Here is a 20,632-nt window from a genome sequence, read left to right on the forward strand (position 1 = left end):
CGTTTAACTGTCTAAGAGTTCATCCAACTACATTGTGTATTCATGAATTCTCATCAGTGTAATTATTATTTACATATCAGCAGTATCTATAGCTTCATTAGGAACTTCTAAAGTTTTTTCTGAAGATGTGCTATCTCTATTATTTTCATTAAAGTCATTAGCATCATAAACATCATTATTATCTTGTATCATATCATCTGACTCGGTATTTGATTGTTGCTGGCTCGAATTTGATTGTGATTGAAATTGCGATTGGGATAGAGAATGAGATTTTGGAAATGCAGGGTTTGTATTAAATACATTATCATTTGTTTGTTGGTGCAATTGATCTTGGTTTGTTTGTTTATATATTTCATTGTCGCCTCCCAACTGTTCCTGTTGTGTAAATTGACTGTCTTTTAAATTACTTTGTAAATTTGAGCTATTACATTCATTATTGATATTATTAGCCATTCTTATTTGTTTAAACCTTTAATATCCTTTGATTTGTGCATAAGTTTAAAGTTGTAATACTTCAATTGAAATGATCGATGGTGAGTTGGACTAAGTTGTGCTATCTGATAATCTAATTTCGGTAGGCTCAAATTAATTTGGAAAAGTAATTGAAAGTTGAAGTTGTAGGAAAATTGGAGATTAGTTTGGTTGCTAATATTAATATTGAATTTGTTTTAAATTTCTTGCAAAATGTAAAAGATTACGTAATCTTATGAATTTTTGCACCTAAATTTAGTTTTTCTGTTTCAATTTTGAAACATATGTAAAAATGAATTAACGTTATAATGGACTAAGTCTAACTCCAAAATGAGGGTGGAAAACGCAAGCGTTTATTTTCGACACAAGGTTCTAGACTGTAGTATATCTAGACTCTCGTGAATGAAGTGAATGATATTTTGCCAAATGGTCTCAAAATATTAGTCCCCGGTTAAAAAAATAATTGGGGTGTTCAAATTGAGGTACATTGACGTCAGTCATATAAGGACTCTATTCTTTCACTCATATTTTCATCAATTCCATTTTTTGAGTTAACAATTCAGAGTTTGCAGAAGTTCTCCCTAATAGTAGAATTTAAGTAGTCAAAAATTACATTGATAACGAATTGATTGCAATAGAATTACAAAAATCAAACTTTTTGGTAAAGACGAATAAAAATTATTACACAACAATAAATCAATATAAAACATGAATTAGTCTAAGAAAAAACTATTTGCAATAATTTTCTTTTTAATAGTAGTAATTTTACCACTTGGAGGTAATTTAGGTCTTATATTTCTTTGTTTTTGAGGTAAATCATCATCTTCAACCAAATAAAATTCTTCATCATCAGGTAAATCAATAGATCCTCCCTTTTTTTTCTGATTTTTAATATATTGTTGTCTTGATTTTTCTAATACGTTATTGAAAAAAGGTAATAATAATTTAATTTGTTTTTGAATTGATGATGCCTTTAATCTTTCTGGTTCGTAAGCTGTTAGATCTTGGTATTTGTCTTTACTTGATCTAGTACCGTTTTGTGCTTGTTGTTGTAATCGCTGATGTAATAAATGGATTGGTATAGATAATGAATTGAAATTATTTAATTCTCGATCTAGTCCTAATTCTTTAAATCCAAAATAATCTTCTCCTATAGTACCTGAAAAATCACCAGTAATATATTGTTCAGAATTATCATCGAAATTCTTTTCGTTAAGATCTCCCAAACTTGTTGACAATAGATCTCTTAAAAAATTTTGAAGTGATTCTTTTAAATCTTTTAATTTTGAACTCTGTTTCAAAAGTCTTTCTTGTATAAAACTATGAATTTGATCAGGATTCGAAACACCATTGGTTACTAATGCCAGTAATAACACATCAGTACTTGATAAATTGTTTTTTTCAGTTTCTAATTTCATCAGTTTCACAAGACTAGTAATATATTTAATAGCAACATCAGTTAAATAATTAATAGTTTTAGTTTCAGTTTTTTCAAATCCTGTTTGCATTGCAATCTTAGCTACATTTCTTCGTAACACAGCATATTGAACATCTTCATTATTTATATCATGATTTGGTAATTTTGATATAGCATCAATATCAATTTCTTTTATTGCTTCTGTTTCATTTTGATACATTTCTGTATGATGCAAATATGATGAACTTTGTAATTGACGAACTAATCCGATTTTGAAACAAATTCTACGGATCTCTTGCATCATTGATATATTATTGAAATAAACTTTGTTTAAACCTTTTTCATTGGAAAGACAAAAATAATTTGATGAATCACCAACTGATTTTTGTAGCTCTAAGTCAACTAATTTATTTTCAGCTTCCTCTTCTTGGGTTTCATTAGTACCAGCATATTTGAAACCAGGGATACCATTATCAACGTCATATTCTATTAAATATGGATCATCTTGATCTAATAAATTTGATGTTTTGGACTCAACTGATTTGTTTGTTAGGTAATGTTCAAATTTAAGCATTTCGTTTCCTCTTCTTATTATTGCAGGAGCATCCGGTTTTAAATGTAGATTTGTTGATTCAAATAAGTTTGATCTTTGTTCACAATAATTAGCTCTTGATTTTGCAGTTAATGTTCTCCAGGCTTGTAGTTCAGGATCAAATTCTTCTTCTTCGTTTGATGTGGACCCATTATTAATATTCTCATTTTCTTCTTCTTCTTCCTCTTCTTCTTCATTAGGTATTGGATGACCATTTGTTTCTTCAATTGGAATAGGAGTAGCAACACCTGATGGACTAGATTTACCACCAACATCAACAGCGGCTTCGGATTTAAGCTCGTCTTGTCTTGTTCGTTTTCTTCCCTTTTTAGCCAGTTTCTTACCAGCACCGCTACCTTCATCTTCATCTTCCTTTTTAATTTCATTTTCTTCTTCTTCTTTTTCTATATCCGATCTATTTTTGATTACAATTTCTGGAATTAATGGAACTAATTTTAATGATTTCTTTTGCATTGCAACAGCATGAGCTCGTATAAAATGTTTTGGATCAGCATTATATGTTAAACAATTACTCCAAATAAGCATTAAATCATCAACAAATTCCTTTTTGGAATTGTATGATAAATTTTTCAATTTTTTTAAAACAGTATTTAAATCCATTGGCTTTTTTATAATTAAACCATAATTTGGAGCTTCTCTTTTAGATACTTTATTTAAGAAAAAAGTTGAATGTTCAGTAAAATTTCTCAATTCAGTGACAACTTTTTCACAAGCTTCATATAATTCTTCTTGACCAACTCTTTCATCATTGGCCCATTTGCCTCTGTTTTTCCGTACATCCATGAATAAAGTTCTTAATTCATTATCATTTAATCCAATTTTATCTCGAGTAGAATGAACTTTGGACAATAATTGTCTTAATGATGTTGATGACATACCTAATGCTATATCCATATTACTTTGATGTTTTTGAGCTGATTTTTCATTTGTTGAATTATTTTTGACATTCTCCATTTGTAAATCTGATTGTTCTAATTTCCTTCTTTTAATTAATGTTTCTCTATCATATTCGAAATTATGGTAGACTTTGTTGAATTCTTGTATCAATTTATCTTGATCATCTTTGTTGGTTTCTATAGTTTCTGGTCTCGATTCTTCTTTATCTTCTTCTTGTGGTTGCGATTCTTTTGTTTTGAAAATTGATATAGGTATTTCTAGTATTAATTGATTATCATCGTTGAACAGTAGTATATTCTCATCTTTGGTTGGTGTTTCTTTTGGTTCTTCCTCTTCTTCTTCATCATCATCAAAATCATAATCATCTTCAACTTCACGTACTTTAGGTTTTACAACTTCTACTTCTTTTTCTTTTTCATTTTCAACTTCCAAGGAATCTATTAATTCATAGTCATCATTTATTTCATCAATTTGATTCATTTCATTATCTAATCTTTGAACTTCGTAATAAAAATCAATTGCTTTCTCCCATAATAAATATCTAATATGTAGTGCTAATTTTTTTATCATTTTATTTCCTTCTTCGAAGATTATATCTGGATTGCTTTCAATTTCATTTTGAGTTGATAATAAAAGTTCTGATTCTTTTAGTTCCGATTGAGACTCTTTTTCCGTACCGTTATTATCTAATGTAGTTGATTCTTTTGATTTAGGTTCTTCTGTTTCACTTTCATCTAATTTATCCAACACTGGTTTTTCAATTAGTTCTTCTTCTTTTGAATTTTCCACTTTCTTGTATCGTAAATCAACGTTTCCATCTAGAAAATTTTGCCATATTTCGAAATTATCTAACGATAGTATGAAATTTATAATTTTGTATTGGTTTTCATTTAAGAATACTTGAAAGAAATTTCGTTGATTATTTAACTTTTTTGATAAATTAAATAAAGTTCTTGAATCATTCAATTTGAACGTATTTAGTTTGTCCATTCTTGGGTTAACTAATCATCAAATGATAATGCTGATAGGTATGTAAGTTTTCGAAACTGTTTTTAAAATGATGAAAAGTAGTGAAAAATTAATTGAAAGCGTGATTGGAAAAGTAATAAAGAGTCGAATGCAAAATTGGTGAGGTATGTAGTAAGTGACAATTATTTTAACAGGTGAGATGGTAATAGACTGGCTATTTGAGTACTGATATTTCGATACTTGAATCTTTTGGTTGTAAAATTATATTTAGACATGTCGCTTTTTTTTTTGTTTACTTCTCACTAACTTCACTATATTACGAGATTCAGACTCAGTTGAAACACAAAAGTTTGACAAGATTTAGCTTAAAAAAAACTATCTGTTTTAGCTTGAGTGTTGATAGAGGTCTAATAGTTCAATAAAGGGAAAAGTTTATCAGAACTTTGCAGAATAAGCGTTAATACAAGTAGAATTTGCACTAACTTTGACTCATTTTAACTTAATCGATGCAAAGTGGGGACCATTTGAGTCCTCGATGTAGCTCAAGAATTTGAGAAACTAACTAACTACAAAATTATCTCTTTTATATAATTGAACAAAAAAAGTTATACATTCAATATTCATTTATTTATCTAGCTTTCATTAATAAACATTATTATATTTCTTCAACCTTTAAAAAATTTAAACAGCATATTTTTTTGTCCATTCTTTAGCAGTTGCTTCATACTTCTTTCTATCTTGTTTGTAAATATGAGCAATTTCAGGAACTAATGGATCATCAGGGTTTGCATCAGTTAATAATGAACAAATTGATAATAAAACTTTTGAAATAGTTAAAGCTGGTGACCATTGATCTTTTAAAATATCTAAACAAATATTACCATTTGAATTAATATTTGGATGATATATTTTAGTTGTAAATGCAATTTTTGGTGGTTTAAATGGATAATCTGTTGGGAAATGAATACTTAAAAAAAATACTCCACCAGCATAAGGAGAGTCTGGTGGTCCCATTATAGATGCTTGCCAATGATATAAATCATCACCGACTGGTCCTGCTGAACATGATGATGGTGGGTCTCTAAAATAATTAAAAGTTAGTATATGTATTGAATAATTAAATATTTTTTTATGGAAAATTTAAAGGTCACACTACTATACTAAATTTCATCAAAATTTAGGAATTTAAATACATCTGACTTTTAATTTTCCCTATCATTTGTTGTATAAATGATCTCTACTGTGTGTTGAAGGCATAAATGAATTTTTTGTTTTTCATAATTATGGTTGTATCATGACAATCAGATGTGAAGCAGATTTGAAAGCAATTTCGCCACTGACTGAATTTCTTGTATCGAAATTTTGTTGAACTAAATTGCTCTACAACATCTATACCTTGATTTGATTTGACTTGATTGATTGATTAAGTGATAGTTCCATACTATACTTTATTCAATCTCTTATTATTATTTGTAGTTGCTGTTTTAATCTCGTCATCCAAAAAAAAAAAGCTTTGATGAAATCAATGAATGATCTGAAAGAAATTTCCCATTTATTAATATAAAAACATACCTTCCTAAATCTGATAATTCTTTATTAATACGTTTTAATGACATTCTATTTGGTTATTTATATTGATATATTATATTAGTAAATGATAACTGATATATATATTATCTAATAAGATAAGATATTTAACTGTAAATAAATATATATAAATAATAATGAAAGTTGTTGTAAAAAATGATTAAAATTTACGTTGAATTTTTTTTCTCTCTCTCTCTTACTAATTTACTTTACTTACTTACTTAATAATTTATTATGAAACATATTTGAATTTGTAATTACCTCACGTTTGGTAGCTTCGATTTAAGGTAGTGTATTTTATACCAACGGAAAAATAAAATCATTAATACTAGAAAAATCTAAGTTGGTATTGGTAGCGTTTTGCTGAATCTTTAATTATCAAAGAATTTGATTATGATAACCATTCTTTTATTCCACTAATTTTTTTTTGATATCATTCGATCATTACCAGATCTCTTAACATCCTGAGCTCCAGGAGATTGTAAATGTAATATATAAACGTATGTTTTTATTCACAACTTAACTCACCAAAATATACGGTTAAATTAGTAGTTCAAAATAGATTCTGTTGTTAAATAGCTTTCATGGACTACTTTAAAATCAGCGAGATTTTAGAAACAGTCGACTTAAGTTAGATAACTAATATAATTTGGTGAACAATTGATATACTGATTGAGTTAGCTCTTAAATGAATGTATTTAACAAGAAGTATTCAAAAATTGCAACTATAACAACAAATTACACAAAATGATTTTGAATCACTTACACAAGATCAAAATTATTCACAAGTTGTCAAACATTTATATTGCTGAAAGCACAAAATATAAAAAAGATTTAAACGCTGAATAGCAAAAAAATATAAGAATAAAAACCGTAACATACGCGAGTAGGTATAAGCAACAAGATAACATAAAATATAGCGTATGCGATTACTACAGTTTTTGGAAAACATGTAATTTCTCGAGAAAAATGAGCGGGCACTTTTTTATATATATTCCCATAATATGTCTTCAAAGTAATTCCAGTTCACTGCTTCAAAAATTAGTTTTTCGTCTAAAAGATATTCCCAGGAAGCTCTGTCTTTGCTTGATATTGTTGTTTTGAGTTTACCTTATCGAGAAATGTTTGATGTTGCCTTACATTTATCATTTCCTCTAATCTGTAGTTCTGACCGTAATTATTCTTCCTGAATTTCTTTATTTTCACTCAACCATATAATTGTTTTCTGAAAAAATAAATTGAATTACATTTGAGTGCAAATATTGAACACATTTTCTTATGTAGTAAATGAAGCTAATAAAGGTATCAAATAGAACTGAATCCACTAAAATTGTTGATACTTGAGGGCATTTACCCACGTTGCTTGCTTCCAAATTGTATTCTGTGAATGAAGAATTTGAATTTGAAGTTTGTTGGATTAGAATTTTGGTTAATAAATTTTTTACACTTTATTCGTCTCAAGCCTGTTATTATTTATTTCATCATAAGGTTTTTTAATTAAGGGGCTGTAGTATTGTAAGAGTAAATATATAGCAGCTATTTCTAAATATATATTTTGAATTAATTAAAATAGCTTGTTTTAGATTATAAATTTTTGGGAACCAGATTCATACATTAAGTTAAATTAGTTGTTAATTTAGAAAATACAGAAATCAACAGCAGGAATTCTTACTTTCATTGAATACTTCTTTTTTTTCTTTTTTTCAACATTAGACATTTGTTAATTGTCCACCTAGCTTGCTAGAAATGATTATACAAACTAGTAAAATATAATGAAATTTCAAACTTGCTTGTTCTAGACATGATTAAGCGCGGATCTAATAGTCTCTATGAGCGCGGTCTTAATAGTCGTTATGAAACATGTAAAGTTTTGAGGTGAAATAAACGTGTCAAACATCAAAACATTATAAATTTGTGAATCATTGCCAAGTACAACTTACTTACGTATGTTTATAAAGGGTGATATTGGGACTTTAAGCTTAATAAAGACAATGTCAGATCTAATTGATTTTCAATTTAGATTTGCTATATGTTTTTAAAGTATTAAAGTAAAGCGGTCTTAAACACAGCGGTTTTAAATACAGCGGTTTTACACTATTTCTATTTTTAAATTTTTGAAATAAATCCGCTCTAATTGGAAGTCGTAGTTTCACATCAAGTTTAAGATATCTAGCATATTTTGTTTTTATTGCAATTGTACTCAAAGCATTTGGCGGGGTTTACGAATCACATTAACTTTAAAGCCTTTATGTCTCAACTTCTTTACAGCCGTTCAATAATTGAATCTGAAATTTAGCAACTCTCGTAAGTTTAAACTATAATTGTGATTTAAAGATGTTTTGGTGGATTTTGCTGGCATTTGAGAATGTCAGGAAGAAGCTTTAAAGGTACAAAAATGATTTTAGTCTGATGAAATATTTCTACATATTCGAATTGTTTTTGGGATGATATGTGTGACTTAAAGATAAGGATGAAGCTCGAAACAATTAGTTAATATTGTCAGTTTCAATAGCAAGAATGATAAGCTCAAAACAATTCGTTACTCCTGTCATAGTGTTGCAAAGCAATATGCAACTTTTCTTAAACTGTACATGTTTAGCTGGTGTAAGATATGAAAGGCTGAGCTTATACCTGAAATCTAATTTGTATCGAAAGAAAAATACCGCTTAACAATTTCAATTTCACATACGAAATGACAAGGTAATTTACTCAATTCCTTTCTTTATAAATGTAGAGTAATTCCACTCCATTTAATTGTAGACACTTTTTTAATAAAATCTCAGAAATTTGAAGCCATTGGTTTCTCACTGAAATTCTGGTTTTATTCAATTTAACTTTTGACAAGTAATATAATCATACATTCAAACCAAGCAACATTGTTAAGATAAATTTGAAAAATGGATACAACAAGCATTTGGTCTCCTTCTACCATACCAACTTCAACAACGTTATCAAGTATTGCTACAACTTATGCACCACAACTAACTCAAACTTTATCTTCTTTAATAGGTAAGGCTAAGACAGAAACTAATCATGGTAATTTGCTTAATATACAAGAAGCTTACAGAGCTGTACAAGCTTCACTTACAATTATTTCAGCAGAACAAATATTAGCTACCGCAACTGCTTCATCCGTCAAAAGCGCTGCTACTGATGCTATACTCAAAGCCACATTGAATTTGAAAGCTGTTGATTTGGATAACAACATTTTTGGATACGAACTAAATAAACCAGGCAATATAATTTTTTTAATTATCAATATTATTATCATGGCTTACATTACAATTATGATTGTTTGGTCAAGATATTGGGGATTTAATATTACATTTTTTTGTGGATATGCATTAGAATTCATTGGATTCGTGGGAAGAATATTAGCTATTCATGATAATGCTTCTTTGCAAAATTTTTTGATGAATACTGTGTGTTTAACTTGTGCACCGGCGTTTATCATGGCAGGAATCTACTTCTTGTTTGGTCAAATGGTGGTTTTTATTCTTATTTTTTTATTACTATTGATGTTATTTCATTGATTATACAGGCTGCAGGTGGTGCTATCTCAAGTATAGCTGCTAGTGATCATACTAGTCAATCAACAGGTAATGCAATCACTTTAACAGGTATTTGTGTTCAAGTTTTTGCAATGACGATTTTTTTAATTTTTTGGTTTGAATTTTTAAATAGATTGTTTTTTAAAAGAATGTTTCAGGAATCTACATCTGAAATAGAAAAAAACCCATTAAGAAAAAGATCATTTGTTAATTTCTTCAAATTATTATTCAATGTTAAGTCAGTAAGAACTTACAGACGACATTACTTAGAACAATTTTATAATCCAAAATTTGCTTCAGTTCGTGATCATAAATTGTTTCCATTCATGCCATTAGCTATGACATTAGCAGTGATTGTTGTTTATATAAGATGTGTTTATAGAGTTGTTGAAATGGTTCAAGGCTATAGTGGTTATTTAATGACACATGAAGTTTATTTGTTAACATTAGATGCTACAATGATTTCAATTTGTGGTTTAATTTTCATACCATTTCATCCAGTTTGGGTTTTTGGTAAGAATAATCTCGTTAAATTGGCCTCAATCAAGAAAAATAAAGATAAAGAAAATAATTGTGATGATGAATCTTCTGAAAATACAATTGATGGTTTAATGGAAAACCTCGGTGAAAAATCAACCAGAGTAACTTTATAGTCCAACATTGTGTTGTCCTTTCGTAAGTGTTTGATTGTTGTATAAATATACTCGTCTACAATGCTTTATTAAAATTATTGTAAGGATGTAAACACTCTATTTCTTGACTACTTACTATTGTGAAACATAAACAAATTAACTAAAAATCACACCTTGTTTTACTTAAGGGGTAAATTAAAAAAAATAGATAAAAATTGAGAGTTGGGAAGCACATTTAATTTTATTTTTCAACTACACAAACTATTGCTAACTATTCAACTTGAAACTTAAAGTTACAAGGGCAATTAATCTTCAAACAAATACTGAATGTAGGTGACAGTCGAATAATAATATACAATAAAAAATTCGCAATCTTTTCTTTAGTTTGCTTAAAAATCAAAAATACATATTTGATTACAATTTTTATATGCTCTAGATTTACATACTTACTAATTTAGACTATAATCTATCAAGTTACTCGAAAATCTGTATATTTTTGAAGAATTTATTCCTATTGAATTAAGGGAGGGGTATAAACCTACCCCCTCAAATTATTATATAAGCGAAAATTGATTATTGATTAACCTCGCAGATAAATTCAACAACAATCAATTGAAACTATTGGAACTACTCCCGATATTAGTGAGCAAAATTGTGAATTCGCACAGATTTTAGAATCTGTACACTTTCATTCCTTATTGAACACTGAAGAAGAAACTCTTCATAATACAAATATAATTTCCCCATACAATATCAATAAAACACTGAAGGTTGAAAATTCTACACTAAATAAGAAAAGTAACTCAATAAATAAAATACAAAGATGAATCAAATATTAGGGGACTCATCATATACTATGATAAATAAAAATGAAACTCGTCGGTATACTATAATTTAAATATTTATACTAAAAATAGTAAAACAAAATATCGTATCATAATTTAATCAATTAAAATTAAATATTATTTAACTGTTTTCGTAGGACAAAACATGAAATATTTATTTTTACTTAGTAAGAGAGGATAAAAAGTATAAATAAGTACCTTCTCAATTTGATTATAATATTTCTTATGTCACAAGTCCGAGATCTTGTATAAGAGATCTATTACTATAATTTGACCAAAAAGATCTACAAAAATAGTTACAAAAAGTTGCAAAAAGTCACAAAATTTGGCGATTTTCTTGATTGAAAATTTATTATAATTTCATCTTTTGAAAATTCATAATATTTTCTGTTTAAGTGTATTTTTATACTAATTATTATGATCTTTACCCCAGAGTCAAATTGTTTCAAAATATTTAACAAAATAAATTTTTGGATTTTTAAAAATGTATATTTTGTACTTCATGTTAAGATGGAAATATATTTTAAGAAATTCTACACAACAAGAAATTAAATAAATTATTTATAATTTAAATTTGAATCTTCACCAATTCAAATACCAACAGTCAAACAAATTTTCAACAAATTTTGTTATACGATTTTATCATTAAATGAACCAATTCAGGTGAAATACAGATTCTCGATTTATTTAAATCATTTAATTTGACGGCATTCCAATTCCTATATTAATAAAATTATTATAAATAAAATAAAATAAAATATATGTTAGTTACATTCAATTCAAGATCAAAGGATAATAATACTAATAACACACCAGACAATACAAATACTACTAATGATAATAATAATACCGATATAAATGAAACAAAAACTACCTCAAAAAGGTTTGAACAAGAATCAATTATCAATAATATGACATCATCTTCATTGAAACCCAATAAATCTACAACTTCAACAAATTCGAAAGTAACAAAACCAATTCATAATAAACATAACAACCATAATCCGCCCTCATCAACAGCCACATCAACAATTCCGAAAATAAATCCAATAAATAATTCAACAGATTTTCATTTACTTAAAGAAAATTCAAGATCAAAATTAGGTTGTTTAACTTGTAAAATTAGAAAGAAAAAATGTGATGAATTAAAACCAAAATGTGGGGATTGTAATAGATTGAATAAAAAGTGTTATTACGTCGATTATAATAAAATGAATCAAGAAGAAATTAAAGAATTGAAAAAAAAAGTTGAATTCGAAGAAAGTTATAATAAGTTAAGGAAAAGGAAAGTAAAAACCAAACCAGGGACAACTACAACCACAAGTAATGACAATATTAAGAATGAGATTAACAAAGATATAAAAGGCGGTAGTCTCAAGAACAACAATAATAACAATCACAAGCAAAAGAATAACGACAATGATAAATCCAAAATTTATGGATATAATTCAGATGTAAGATCAACGAATACTTCTGCAATACCAAATCCATTACCAAATTTGACCAACTCACAACTAATGAATACTACCAAATCAATCTCAACCCCTCCGAAGAGTAATACTAGTAATAAAGATAACATCAGCCTAAAATCTCCAAGTCCATCTACTGCATCACCAACTGCTTTAAATTCGCCTTCAATTCAAAGTCTAATGAATCCAATTGATGAAATTCAAGTTGCAAATAAAGTACTACTACAAAATCTGAATGATATACAATTAAATCAACAGCATCAACAAATAAATGCGATTCAAACTTCCCCAACATTATCAGAAGTCTTGATAGATAATCATACATCACAATTAAACTCTCATTTACCATCAATACCCTCCAATATAAGTCCACTAAGTATGAGTGATCCATTACAAGAATTTTCAATTAAAAATCCACATTCTTTTACAAATAATTCTCCTTCACCATCAACATTTCTAACTTTATTACGTGATTTAAATGAATCACAAAATAATTCTGCATTCAAGTTTAATAATAATAAACCAGTTAAAATTGAAAAAATTAATGACTTAAATGGAACTAACGATGATGATGAAAAAAGTAATAACAACATCAAACAATTAATGAATTCACCAGACTTTACAACTTTTTTAGACTCATTTGAGATCAACAATAATATTCAAACATCAAATTCGTATAATGATTTAGTCTCCAATTTGAATGCTCACTTAACTCCAATGCCTCAACCATCATTATATATACCAGAATTAGCCGATCCTCAATATTATTTTTTATATAATTATTATGTTGATGTTATATCAAGTAAAGTTTCAATATCACCAGTAACACAAATTGGTTCAAATTCATTTCAAAAAATTTTCTTACCCTTAGCTCATAAAGATAAAGGTGTATTTTATAGTATATTAGCGTGGGCTAGTTATCAATTAGGTGGAGATTGGGCTTCTGAAGCTATTAAATTTGTCAAGATTGCAATGCATCATTTTAATAATTCTAAAGAAAATAATAGAAACACTATAATCAATAAATTAGCAACTTTATTAATTTTAGTAGGTGCTGAAATTTGTAATGGTGATGTTAAAAATTGGACTGTATATTTGGATTGGGGAGCTAAGTTATTAAAGGCAAATGGTGGTATATTAAGATTTAATAACTCAAGAGAAGAAAATTGGTTAATAACTAATTTTGCTTATCATGACCTATTAGCGAGTTCAACAAGTGAAAGAGGTACTTATTTTAGTTCTGGTGAATATGACAAAATTTTTGAAGATCATGACAATTTTTTACAAGGTCAAATCCATCCTTTACTTGGTGTTTCCCAAAAGTTGTACTCAATAATTGGTAATATTTCCACTTTATTATATGAAAGTAAAAAAATATTAAAAGAGTACTATAACAGAGGTATTAACAATCATTTTGAGAAGAGTAATGAATTTTTGAACAGGATAGATGATGAGGAGGAGAGTGTAGTAGTTGATGGTAATCTCGAATTGGATAATGATGAAGAATCGATAATAAGTGATCATAGTAAAGCCAGTAAATTATTATTAATGGTTATTGAACAAGCTAAAAAGCTAGAAAAAGAAATCGATGAATCTAAACCAGATAGAAGGGACTTGTACAATTTATCAGATCAAGATTTAGAATTACAATTAACACTATTTGAAGCTTTTCAAATAAGTGCAAAATTATTCTTGAGAGAATCAGTATTAAAATGTAATCCATCCCATTTAGAATCACAAATATTAAACAACGATCTAATAAAATGTCTAGATATACTAATAGGTACATCAGTTCAATCATCTTTGGTATTCCCCATTTTTATCTCGGGAATTCATTGTGTTTCAAAACATGATCAAGAACAAATGATATTGAGAGTTGATTCATTTATAAAGTTATATGGAATGTTCAATGTTAATAGAGTCAAAGATATTATACAAAAAATTTGGAAGAACAACTTGGATGGTAATAAAGTTGTTGATTGGCATGAAATGCTAAATCAATTAGGTTGGGATATCAATTTTGCATAGAATTACTAATATATAATATGAAGTAATAATACAGTAATTATTTATATGTTTCAAAAAACGCTACCATCTAATTTTAATGTCTTTTTTGATGTGTCTTCAAAACGTAATTTTCGACATTCTCTAAATTATTTTTCTCTCATCTCTTTTTGTTAACATTGAAAAATTAACAATAAAAAAAGGAACTCAAAAAATTTCATCAATTAAGCAGCCAAAAGTTCATCATCTTACCAAACCAAATTTATCATGGCTGGATTAGATTATCTTTTATTTGAAGAGGCTACCGGATATGGTATTTTCAAAGTACTCATTCAACAAGATGATATAGCATCAAGATCAAAAGAAGTTCAAGAAGCATCAAATGATTTATCAAAATTTTCCAAAATGATTGAATTAATTTCATTCGCTCCTTTTAAAGGTGCAGCACAAGCATTAGAAAATGCTAATGATATATCAGAAGGTTTAGTTTCAGATTATTTGAAGGAGGTATTAGAACATAATTTACCGAAAACTTCTAAAAAAATTTCCCTTGGTGTAAGTGATAAAAATTTAGGACCTTCAATAAAAGAAATTTTTCCAAATGTTGATGTATTATCAAATGAAATTGTACAAGATTTTTTAAGAGGAATAAGAGTCTTTGGTTCTAAATTATTTAAAGATTTACAAGATGGTGATATTGAAAGAGCTCAATTAGGTTTAGGACATGCTTTTTCAAGAGCAAAAGTTAAGTTTTCAGTTCAAAAAAATGATAACCATATCATACAAGCTATTGCCTTGTTAGATCAATTAGATAAAGATATAAATACTTTTTCGATGAGAGTTAAAGAATGGTATGGATGGCATTTCCCAGAATTAGCTAAAATTGTACCTGATAATTATCAATTTGCAAGATTGGTTTTATATATAAAAGATAAATCAAATTTAAATGAAGATGATTTACATGATTTAACAGCTATATTAAACGATGATGCAGGTGTTGCACAAAGAGTTATTGACAATGCAAAAATTTCAATGGGTCAAGATATAAGTGAACAAGATATGAATAATATTTTAACATTTGCACAAAGAACAGTAAATTTAACTGAATATAGACAACAATTATATAAATATTTAACAGATAAGATGCATACAGTTGCTCCAAATTTATCTACATTGATTGGTGAAGTTGTTGGTGCAAGATTAATTTCACATGCTGGTTCATTAACTAATTTATCAAAACAAGCAGCATCAACTGTACAAATTTTAGGAGCTGAAAAGGCTTTATTTAGAGCTTTGAAAACTAAAGGAAACACACCAAAATATGGATTAATTTATCATTCATCTTTTATTGGTAAAGCAGGTTCAAAAAATAAAGGTAGAATTTCAAGATACTTGGCAAATAAATGTTCAATAGCTTCAAGAATTGATAATTATAGTGATGAACCAACTACTGCTTTTGGAGAAGTCTTGAAAAAACAAGTTGAAGAAAGATTAAAATTTTATGATACCGGATCAGCACCAATGAAAAATTCAGATGCTATAAAACAAGCATTAGCTTTAAATGGATCAAAGGGTGATGATATGGAAATAGATGAAGAAGAAGTAGAAGTTGAAGAACCACAAGAAGAGAAAAGGTCAAAGAAAGACAAAAAGGATAAAAAGGAAAAGAAAGATAAAAAGGACAAAAAAGATAAAAAAGATAAGAAAGATAAAAAGGACAAAAAAAGAAAATCAGATGATGGAGAAGAAAGTCCAAAAAAGAAAAAAAAAAAATCAAAAGATTAAGTTTAATGAGGTTGGTGGATTAAAAAAGTGATATAGAGCTTACTTGTGTACAATACGAAACAAATAAATGATAAAAAAAGTGTAAAAGAGATTATCAATTGTAAAGAACTTAATTGTAAAGAACTTTTTAAACTTTAAGACTAAAATTCCGAATTCTTTAAAATTTGAGCTAGCAAAAACATATAAAAATTATCTAATAATTCAACTAACCATCATTTATTAGCAATAACTTCTTTTTCTTTAACTGGTTTAGCTTTTTCTATTTTAGTATTTTTCTTATTATCAGCGATATTATCACCTTTTAAATCTACCAAGTTAACTTCTACTGTTTCTTTACTTTCTTTGGAAATTATATTACCTACTATATTGAATGTTCTCTTGAGTTCACTGGAAAATTCACAACGTCCACAGTCATCATCATCTCTTGGTACTACCTTCTTATCAGGGAAATGATTTGATACAAACTGTTCTAAAGTTTCATTAAATGGAGTGATTATTGGATCTATTGTAGATTTAGCTATGATATTCTTACCATTTTCATCATGAGTTCTTTGATGAATATCATTCTTAACATCATCGATCTTGGATTTTGTAGGATTAATAACATTTTTGTTTACAGTATCATTTACCAAATTAATCTTAGTATTTACAGTCTCAACAGCGTGATTAATAGGTGAAGTAATAGGACTAGTTAAATCAGTAATTTCAACAGTTTGTAACGAGGGGATAAATGAATCTAGTTTAGTTAATAACATATCTGAATATAAATCACCAGTTTCCAAGATGTACTTCATTGGTTGATAATTTCTAATAGTGGTAAAACTATACTTTGATATTGATAACAAATATCCAGAAAATGGTAACATTTTATAAATATTCTCTGAAGAATTAACTAAAGGATAAGTTTTAAGATGTTTAGGAGTTAATAAATCAGGTAACCCCTTTGTTACATTTTCTTTAATTTCTTGTTGTTTAGGACTTTTAGGTTTTGAAGAACCTTCAATCGGTAAATTTGTATTTGGAACAGCATTATTTAATTTTGGTAGTTTTTGTTTAGTAGTTGACATAATTGATAATAAACTACTTAATATATCTAGCACTGATAAAAATGAAGCTAATAATAAAAATGAAAGAAGTTCAGGAACTGTAGTCATTAAAAAAAAAGTATATGAAAGAAAAAAAATTTTAAACATTAATTTAATAAGATATTAAATTTACTTGAAAGGCAATACTTGAATTTAATATTTTAAGATTGTGATATCTTTATCAGATCTGAGTTCGGGTTATTAAATGCTTAATTTTGTTTGTAATGCAATACGAAATTTTGGCTGCGAAAAATAAAACAAAGTGGTACAAAATATGAAACTAAATTTTATTTAATTTATATGTTGTTGTATTTTGAACAATGAACAAAATATAGTGGAATACTTGAAAAATAATTATTTATTGTATATTATTGGTATAAAAAAAAATTATAAAGAAAGTATTGTAGTCGACCAGCAACTAATCTAAATATGCTAAAACACTATGTAAGTTCAAAGTATGAACAACCGAAATGTATAATCATTATCATTGTCATAAAACATTAACATGAACATCATCATCATCATCATAATTTAAATAATTTGTTCTAGATTATCTAAATTTTTATTTTCGTAAAAATTTTTATCAAACACATTTTCATTATCTAACCCAGTAGTATCATTTGAATATAACCCATCATTAGACATAATATAAGAATTGTTGATTGTAGTAGTATTGGTGATATTGAAATCGTTGACAATTAATTCAGCATCTTCACCTTGGTTTGTATATATTTGAGAATTTGAAACATAATCTTGACAACCAGATTGATTTATAATTTGATCATAATATAATTCAGCTGATGAAAAATGAGATTCTGCAGTTTGGAATTGATCTTGTATAATTTGAGATGATTCTTCTTCAACAACTGAAGAATTAGGAGTTGACATATTCATTTTATCTAATTTTAAATCTTTTAATTGCTGATCTGTATTTTCTAATTTTATTTTTTGATTTTTTTCATAAATGGAATAATAATTTTCTGCATATTCTAATTTATCACTTGAAAACTCATCATCATAATCATCACTGCTAGTTGAACCACCATCTGATTTGGTTGTGAATTTTCTATTAGCATCTTCTTCAACAAACATATAACTTCCATAAGCAGTTAATCTTGCACAATTATCATTATCTGCGTGATTAAAACTATCAACTTGAGTATCTTCTTCTTCTTCTTCTTTTACTTCATACATGGAATGTTCGTCAACTGGTTCATTATATGGAGTTAATTCTCTAGTTCTTGAACGTAAAGGTCTTAAATAACTTGATATAGGTCTTTCAAATTTGATGTTTGAAATATATTCTTTATCATTACTTGCTGAATTATTGTCATCCTCAGTCACTTCAACATCTCCTTTATTTGGTTCAGTATTATTTGCTTTTGTTCCTTCTTCTCCTTGTTCTATTTCCATTTTGTCTTCTTCGTCTTCTTCTAATTCATCAGGATCTAATGACAAATGAATTGGTTCAAGATCAATTTCATCATTTTCATCATATGCAACTTCTTTATTATTATTAGCTTGTTGTATTTTAATTTTAAAAACACTTAATGCATCATCACTTGAAAAATAAGGTGACGATCTAATTTTATTGACTTGTTGGTGTTGTTGGTGGTGTTGTTGTTGTTGTTGTTGTTGTTGTGCTTGTTCATTTTCCTTATCGTCATCTTCTTCTTTATTGATTAATTCATTGATTTCAATTTTTTGTCTACTTTTTAATGATTTAATTAATTCATGATCTTCTAAGAGTTGACCCGCTCTTGAAGTAGCTAATGATTTAATTTCTTTTTTAATCTCTTCTGGTTGATCTTCTCTTATTTTAACTTCTACTGCATCACTTAAAACTTTTTTTGAACTTTTTTTTTTACTTGGTTTGGCAACTTTTGATGTACCACTAAGTCTATTTGATTTACTTGGTTTTTTTGAGGTAGTAGATTTTTGATTAAACTTTTTTGATGGCTTAATTTTATTTGCATTGTTTTTCACTTCATTTAATCCAAAAATATAATCATTTAAATTTGTTTGATCCATATTTCTAACCATTAATAATTCATCATTACAAAATCTCAAATTACTTGTCATAATCATAACAGTTTCATTATCAAAATAAGATTTTTCATGTTGAGGAATCAATTCAAATAATTCATCTTGATTTCTATACTCGTTAAAAAAACATCTTTCATAAATTGCTAAATATAATATTTCTTGTAAAATTAATTGTATTGCTGGTCTGGATTCAAATATTGCATTTTTCAACGAGATTTTTCTTAAATCAAATGATGGATATCTTAAAATATTAATTAATACATCAACTCTACCAAATTTATCCAAATGATCTGGTTCAATATGATCAACATTTCTTGGCCACCAACTTGGTTTTGAATTATTAAAATCTCTATAAGGATATAAAGCTTGTTTACTTGGTTCAACAATTTTAATCCATTGTTTTGCAACTTCTTTACATACAACTTGTGATAATGAGTTAAATAAATCTTTGTATTGATTAATTAAAATTGTAGAATTTGGATGTCTTTTATTTAATTTTAATGCATACATTTGTTTTAAAGTTGGTTTAATAGTAGTTAATGTAGCTCTACCTAGAATCAATTTAATTTCTTCAATTTGGTCTTCTTTAAAATGAACTGAATTATAAAAATTTAAAGTTGAATTTGGTAATGATTCTTGAGTAATAATCATAAATTTATTTGATGAAGTCTGAGAAATAATTCTTAGTTCATTTATAACATTTTCTATATTATTATTTGTTGTCATAATGTAAATTAATTTAAACTTGAATATGTATAAGTATTTTGTAAAGGTGATTACTTAACAACTGAATTTTCAAAACATTATTAAAATTACTAAATTTGAAATGAAGATAAATATTTGGATATTTAAATTACTTTTTGAAACTTAACGATATTTTACTGGATTAAAATGATAATGATAAATGTATATGATATTAAATTAATTTAATTTGTGGACCATTGTAAATCTTTTTATCTATTGTCACTATACATTAAAATGATAATTTATATTATTTGAATTTAAAAAAACTTCCAAATTAATCAATCAATTAACAAATTTTTCACCATATTAAAATTTTTTTATTAATAAATAAGTTGACATGACAACCAAATTTACCATACAAATTGAAATTGATTATTATAAAATTAACCTTTTTCATCTCAAATTTTAACCTTTTAGGCTAAACCAGCATTTAATTGATAAATTTTTGATAATTCAATTTGCATAATTTACTCAAAAACTTTATTAGATAAATTACTTATTGATCTATTATTGAATA

The 20,632-nt window shown here is 27.1% G+C and overlaps 8 protein-coding genes across 8 annotated transcripts; 3 read left to right on the forward strand and 5 right to left on the reverse strand. All coding sequences in view use genetic code 12, as the record gives it.

Annotated features, from left to right (window-relative positions):
* Positions 1-69: 69 nt before the first annotated feature.
* KGF54_000210 (uncharacterized protein) lies at positions 70-453 on the reverse strand (the record flags this gene model as incomplete). The annotated part of the gene is made up of 1 exon (XM_051762543.1): positions 70-453. One exon carries the CDS (start codon positions 451-453, stop codon positions 70-72), a length of 384 nt encoding a protein of 127 aa, XP_051622825.1.
* Positions 454-1,184: 731 nt separating this feature from the next.
* Positions 1,185-4,388, reverse strand: SPT7 (SAGA histone acetyltransferase complex subunit; the record flags this gene model as incomplete). Its single annotated transcript, XM_051762554.1, has 1 exon — positions 1,185-4,388. One exon carries the CDS (start codon positions 4,386-4,388, stop codon positions 1,185-1,187), a length of 3,204 nt encoding a protein of 1,067 aa, XP_051622826.1.
* Positions 4,389-5,048: 660 nt separating this feature from the next.
* UBC4 (E2 ubiquitin-conjugating protein) lies at positions 5,049-5,983 on the reverse strand (the record flags this gene model as incomplete). The annotated part of the gene is made up of 2 exons (XM_051762565.1): positions 5,049-5,448; positions 5,940-5,983. 2 exons carry the CDS (start codon positions 5,981-5,983, stop codon positions 5,049-5,051), a joined length of 444 nt encoding a protein of 147 aa, XP_051622827.1.
* Positions 5,984-8,851: 2,868 nt separating this feature from the next.
* Positions 8,852-10,158, forward strand: KGF54_000213 (RTA1 domain-containing protein; the record flags this gene model as incomplete). Its single annotated transcript, XM_051762576.1, has 2 exons — positions 8,852-9,389; positions 9,524-10,158. 2 exons carry the CDS (start codon positions 8,852-8,854, stop codon positions 10,156-10,158), a joined length of 1,173 nt encoding a protein of 390 aa, XP_051622828.1.
* Positions 10,159-11,743: 1,585 nt separating this feature from the next.
* Positions 11,744-14,479, forward strand: UGA3 (Uga3p; the record flags this gene model as incomplete). The annotated part of the gene is made up of 1 exon (XM_051762587.1): positions 11,744-14,479. One exon carries the CDS (start codon positions 11,744-11,746, stop codon positions 14,477-14,479), a length of 2,736 nt encoding a protein of 911 aa, XP_051622829.1.
* A 243-nt stretch (positions 14,480-14,722) lies between these two features.
* Positions 14,723-16,240, forward strand: SIK1 (snoRNP complex protein; the record flags this gene model as incomplete). Its single annotated transcript, XM_051762598.1, has 1 exon — positions 14,723-16,240. One exon carries the CDS (start codon positions 14,723-14,725, stop codon positions 16,238-16,240), a length of 1,518 nt encoding a protein of 505 aa, XP_051622830.1.
* Positions 16,241-16,452: 212 nt separating this feature from the next.
* KGF54_000216 (uncharacterized protein) lies at positions 16,453-17,394 on the reverse strand (the record flags this gene model as incomplete). The annotated part of the gene is made up of 1 exon (XM_051762609.1): positions 16,453-17,394. One exon carries the CDS (start codon positions 17,392-17,394, stop codon positions 16,453-16,455), a length of 942 nt encoding a protein of 313 aa, XP_051622831.1.
* Positions 17,395-17,856: 462 nt separating this feature from the next.
* On the reverse strand, positions 17,857-20,097 carry KGF54_000217 (uncharacterized protein; the record flags this gene model as incomplete). The annotated part of the gene is made up of 1 exon (XM_051762620.1): positions 17,857-20,097. One exon carries the CDS (start codon positions 20,095-20,097, stop codon positions 17,857-17,859), a length of 2,241 nt encoding a protein of 746 aa, XP_051622832.1.
* Between the last annotated feature and the right edge of the window lie 535 nt (positions 20,098-20,632).

The sequence above is a fragment of the Candida jiufengensis genome (assembly GCF_024610255.1).
Source record: "Candida jiufengensis strain CBS 10846 chromosome Unknown scaffold9, whole genome shotgun sequence".
In the NCBI taxonomy this organism is placed as follows: Eukaryota; Fungi; Ascomycota; class Pichiomycetes; order Serinales; family Debaryomycetaceae; genus Lodderomyces; species Lodderomyces jiufengensis.